This window comes from Neophocaena asiaeorientalis, unplaced genomic scaffold (genome assembly GCF_003031525.2).
Source record: "Neophocaena asiaeorientalis asiaeorientalis breed wild unplaced genomic scaffold, Neophocaena_asiaeorientalis_V1.1 scaffold134, whole genome shotgun sequence".
Taxonomy (NCBI): domain Eukaryota; kingdom Metazoa; phylum Chordata; class Mammalia; order Artiodactyla; family Phocoenidae; genus Neophocaena; species Neophocaena asiaeorientalis.
The window spans coordinates 14,127,824-14,133,823 of NW_020185339.1; the positions used below are offsets into that span (position 1 = coordinate 14,127,824).

The window sequence follows — 6,000 nt, forward strand, 5'->3', positions numbered from 1 at the left end:
AAAACCAAAAGAACGATTTTCATAAGAGATCTTTGTAATTAAAAAGGGAAGCAGGGGCTTCCCTGGTGGTGCAGTGGTTGAGAGTCCGCCTGCCAGTGCAGGGGACACGGGTTCATGCCCCGGTCTGGGAAGATCCCACATGCCGTGGAGCGGCTGGGCCTGTGAGCCTTGGCTGCTGAGCCTGCGCGTCCGGAGCCTGTGCTCCGCAACAGGAGAGGCCGCAACAGGAGAGGCCACAACAGGGAGAGGCCACAACAGTGAGAGGCCCGTGTACCGCAAAAAAGAAAAAAAAAAAAAAAAGGGAAGCAAGTGGAAAATTTGTGGTTTTATCTTAGATCTTGATTTAAAAATATTTGTTTTTTGGATGAGACCCCAGGCTATCTCCCCTTTGAAGCAATAAGCCCTCTAATTGCAGAAAATGATGCCTAAGGTCAGAAAGCAATGTTTTGAACATCACATTGATAAACTCAAAGTTAATAACTAAAGGCAACAATTACAAGGAATGATCAGGAAAGTTTGGGGCTATATTTGATTTTACTTGTTTACATTCTCCTAAAAAGTAAAATTATACAGGGACTTTTCTATTCTTGATATATTATCATTGTGGAAAAATAGAAAATACTGAGCAAACCAAAAAAGAAGGTAATTCATACCTACTGTTCAGAAACATCCGTTGTTGAATTTGGGTTTAGATATATAGTGTATTTGTTTATTATACTGTAGATAAGTTTTCATTTTTCTCACCTAGCAATGTATTGTGAACATACTTCCATACGATTAATTTATAATCTGATTTTTAATTGTGATATGATGTACGATCTGTAGTTATACTATAGTTTTTTTTTTAACTAGATGCTCATTGTTGAAATGTATTTTTTAAAACTAGGTGCCTATTGTTGTTATTTCTTAGTTTTACTTTATTTTGAAAAAATGCTCTAAAGAAATCCATTCTTTACCTGCATTTTTGTTCATATTGTTGTTACCTATTTTTATGTAAATACTCCCTAAGTATTAATTGTGTGGTCAAAGAGCCACAGTATTAAGGTTTTTGCTATATTTTGCCAGCTCCCCTGGAAGGTTGTCCTACCAGTAACACTGGATAAGAGTGCCAGTTTTCTGCATCCTTGTCAGCTCAGGGTATTATAGTTTGTTTGTTTGTTTTAATTTATCTTTGTAATTTGGTAAGTGAAAAATTACTACGTCATTGCTTTTATTTTGAAATTATTTGATTATCAGTGAGGTGTGGAATGTTTGCTATTTGTAATTTGTATGTATATGAATTGCTGATATGTATCCTTTTTCTACCTTTAAATTAGGTTTATCTTACTACTTTTAAAGAAATATTTATGTAACAGTGATAATAATTCATTGTCCGTCCAGTAAGTTGTATATTTTCCCCAAGTTTGTCATTTTTCTTTCATTTTTTAAATATTTACATATCTTTTGTTTTTACTTAGCTAAATATCTTTATCTATATCTGTTGTTAGGCTTATAAAACCTCCCCCACATGGAGGTTACATAAATTTTCCCCATATTTTTTCCTACTGCTTTTATGGTTATATACTTTTGTGTGTTTAAATGTTTGTTTTGTTTATATATGTACACACGCATATATGTATTTTGTTTTGTTTTTGTCATTTAGAAAGAAAGTCGTGCTATACCCCTCCTGACTTCTCCAGCTGCTGGTCTAAAAACAATTGATCCCTTGCCTTTGAGGGAAGATTCTGAACCCAATATCCCCAAATTTGCTGAGACAACTCTTCCAGTTTCAAAAATTCCAGAAAATCCAACTAACACACCTGGGCAGTCTCCATCTCCACCCTGTGCCCCATCCTACTGGCATCCTTCTCGTCGAATTCAGGGCTCCCTGAGAGATCCAGAATTTCAGCATAATGGTAATTACTTGGATTTTAGTTTTATGTCTATTAAAATGAAAGTGTTATACTGATAGATACAAAGGCTCTGAGTATATACTATATATTAATAAGTTGTGTTATTTAGTTTTTTAGTTAATGTAATAGATTTCTTTAAATAGAAAAAAATCTCATCTCTGGAACACTCAGTTGTGCTGTACCCAAGTTCACTTTGGTCTAAGTGTGAGGTGTCTCTCATGTTCTTTCCCATAAACATACAGGCAACCCACTAAGTGCCATAGCACCTCTTCCCCAGGCGTGACAACCAAAGATGTCTTCAGACATTACCAAATGTTGCCTGGTTGTAGAATTCAGAGTCATAAAATATTTTCCTTTGGTTTTATTAGGTGTTGCTCTGCTGTTTTCTAACGTCCACTATTATGACTGAGAAGTCTGAAGCTCTTTTTATTTTTGATCTTTTGTATGTGGCTTTCTTTTTTTTCCTGGCAGCTCTTGGCATCTTCTCTTTATACCCAGTGCTCTAAAATTTTATAGTGGGTCCCTTTTCATTCATTTTGCTAGTACTCACTAGACCTTTTCAATCTGAAAAGTCATGTTCCTCAGTTCTGGGAAATTTTCTTAAGTTATTTAGTCAGTGATTTCTTCCCCTCCACTTTCTATTTCTTCCTTCCAGCACTACTATTTTTCAGATATTGGACGTGTTGAACATGATATTTTCTTATCTTACCTCTCCTATTTTCCATCTCTGTCTTTTTGTTTTAATTTGAAAGGGTCACTAATTTTTATCTTCTACTTGAGTTTTTAAATGATATTTTGCTATATTTTTAATTTCTAAGATTTTTTAAACACTACATACTCCTTTTATACAGCATCCAGTTCTTATTGCATGGATGGCATGTTTTATCTGTTTGAGGAGATAAATGATATATAAAATACCCCTATTTTGAATATGTACCCCCAGTTGAATCCAGTGTCCTTCAGTCAAAGTAGCTCTGATAAACCTTCTCTAGCAATGAGACCTCCATTCCTCTTTTGGGAGAGTTACCCTGCTGTACAAATTTGAAGAAGGATCTGGCAGACTTTTGTAGAAAGACTTTCAACTAGATTCCTGACTCAGTTTTACCTTCACTCCAACTCTCAGTGGTACTCAGAACTCCCAAAACCCCAGCCATCAGGGGAGCAAATTGGTTGCTTCTTGGTATCCCTCCTCTGCTGCCAAGGATTCGGCTCACTTGGCTATGATGACCACATACTCACTGCCCTTCCATTTGCTTCCCACTTTCCAAAATTTTGTTGCTGTTTTCTTGCTTCCCATTTTCGCTGTCCTGTGGGTTTATATCACTTTTGTAGATGTGTGTAGTCCAGCTGCCATCTTTAAAGAGAAGCTTACTGTATTTCTTTAAAGTTAGAATAGATCAGTATTTTCACTGAAAAGAATCCCAGGAGATTATCCATTGTTTGTTTACATATTTGCTAAGTACATTATGAATTAATGAATGGCCCTTTGGCAGTAATTTCTATTAAAGTTATAAAATTAATAAATTTTCTGACAGCCTGCCTTCACTTAGAGTTGACTATAAATAAGATACACTGTTGGGTGGCTTTGAAGGATAATTTCTTCTGGCTTTTTTTTTTTTTTAAGTGGGAAAATCAAGGATGAACAATTTCCAGTTACCCCAGCAAGAAGCCTTTAATGATGAAGGTATTTTAATAGTCAAAGAACACAAGATAAAAGTATAATGTTTTATTATATAGTAGTTCATAATAGTATGATCTTACATTTGGTTAGCACTTTATAGTTTACAAAGTACTTCCACAGATGTCATTTCATTAGAACCTTGAAACCCTGTGAAGAGGGTGAAATTATCCCCATTTTATAAATGAGTAAACTGGAAAATAAGCCTTGAAGAATCTTTTTTAAAACAAACAGTTGGCAAGAGATTGTGCCTAGCATCACACCTAAGGTCAGTACTCTGTTTTACAGCCTGGGTAGCTGGTGGCTCAGGAATTCAGCCTAGCATTATATCCATCATTTTTTTCATATGTCTGTATATTCTTAAAATATATATAATTAGGGAAAATGAATTTTTTTTCTTTCATTTTGACAAATTCATTTGCTTCTAATAGTGGCAGGAGGAATTTTGAATTCTCAATGTTGAACAATAGAAATTACTATTTTAAATGTACCCTAAGAAGTAGGAAATTACTAAATTTATAAATTTTGAATTTGAAATTAAATTTGAATTAATACTTTATGTATTATAGCTTCACACACATTAAAGGTTTTCTCTTAGCAAGTTTGAGACTTTTTTCAGAATTCAGTGAGCTGAAAATCAAGTTGCTATGTTTTGAAATGCCAATATCTGGACACTTTGAATCCAGTTCTGTTTTCTTTTTAATGGAAGAACAGTGTTTACAAATAACTTGATAAGAGATTTACTTGCTCCAGTTGTGGAATTTCACTAATAATGAAGGGTAGTGTATTAAAGTCAGACATTATTTCTACATTAAGTGAAATTATTTTAGAAATGTGATGTGAGTACCATGTTAAGGTATGGCATTTCATTTTTAAAACATTAAAGTTCTTCTGCTCGAACAGCTGTGCTTTTTAAAGTAGGACAAGGCAATATGATGATGAACTGTTTCCGAGTAATACTGAAATCACAGGCCAAGTGTTTAGGTAATGACATAGTGGGATTTCAGGAAGGAAACAGAATGCTCATTTAACATTAAAATGTTTGATTTCTAAATATGATAAACTTGGAAAATTACTATGAACTATCCTAAAAATGTTGATATCTTATATTTTAATAGATTACTGGTTTCTGACAGAGTCAATATTGACATTACAAAGCTTGATGCTTTTAATTTGCTGTTAATGTTTTGAAACATAGTATTTTTATAAGACATATTTTTTGCACTGAATATAATTCTTTCGTTGCAGATGAGGACAGATTATCTGAGATTTCTGCTCGCTCCGCAGCTTCTAGTCTCCGGGCTTTTCAAACTCTGGCACGAGCTCAGAGAAGGAAGGAGAATTTCTGGGGCAAAACATAATTAGACATACACCTAGTTAAGTTGCTTTTATCTAGGGGAACCACTGGCATAATCTTCTTTATTGCTTTACTATGTTAAGACTACAAGTGTTTGGATTTTTTTCTAACATTTCCTACCTAAAAAGAATTGTTTGATTTTTCAATAGCCAATTCAATTTACTTGGAAAATTTTTAACATAGGTTCATAAAAATTTAACTTTTGAAGAATTCGTTTTGCATCTGTCCCAAAGTACAAAGACATAGAGTATATAGTTCTTCACGTGTTCTAACTTGTATTAGGTGTCAGGGGTAGCTGGTAGAATTGTGAATTTCACCTATCCAGAGAATATTCTTAAAAATGAATAAAGTGAAGTAAAAATTAAGATATAAGTGTGAAGTATACATTCCCCCCAAGATTGGCTTTATGTATGTTTACAGTTGTAGATGTCATAAAATGAATTTGTTATTCCTTTAACTTTTGCTGTGTTGTTTATTTTTATTTTAGTACCTTCTGTATATGGTTACAGTGTTAAAATAATTGTTCTTTAGATTGAAAATACCAGCTTTTGTATATACTTTTCTTATTTATGTAACAAAGTTTGCTGAGAGAATATGTATATTTTTGATCTTTGTGTGTATTCTGTTTGTATAAGGACTTTGGCTTACATTTGAATAATGTCTGAATTTTGAAAAATTATTTGTAAAATGGAGAATTATAACTTTGTAGACATTTTGAAATAAAAATTGATCAAGTGTTTCAGTTCTGTTTGTTTCAAGGGTTTCAAGGGTTTGGCTTCTCTAGAAAGTTATTATCTGGAACAAATAATTATTTTTTAAAAACATTCTACTCACAACAACTTAAACACATCATACTTCTTTTGCAGCTTGGTCCAAATGTAGCAAAACTGAGTCCACAATGTTTTTGCACAAATGTAGGAAAAATGTAGAATTTCCAAGGCAAACTCATTTTTAAAAAATTTAACACAAACTTTTTTTTTTTAAGAATTTTGTTTTTAATATATTTATTTTTGGCTGCACTGGGTCATTGCTGCACATGGGCTTTCTCTAGTTGCAGTGAGCAGGGGCTACTC

The 6,000-nt window shown here is 33.5% G+C and overlaps 1 protein-coding gene across 2 annotated transcripts in view; it reads left to right on the forward strand.

The window, feature by feature from the left end:
• SAXO6 (stabilizer of axonemal microtubules 6) overlaps nt 1-5,625 on the forward strand; it is a 29,337-nt gene extending 23,712 nt beyond the window's left edge. For both annotated transcript variants that reach the window (XM_024736373.1, XM_024736374.1), the window contains 3 exons: nt 1,643-1,895; nt 3,517-3,576; nt 4,819-5,625. In XM_024736373.1, the coding sequence (XP_024592141.1) occupies nt 1,643-1,895; nt 3,517-3,576; nt 4,819-4,931 (426 nt within the window). In that variant the 3' untranslated portion in view covers nt 4,932-5,625. The remainder of the gene's footprint in view (nt 1-1,642; nt 1,896-3,516; nt 3,577-4,818) is intronic.
• The last annotated feature ends 375 nt before the right edge of the window (nt 5,626-6,000 follow it).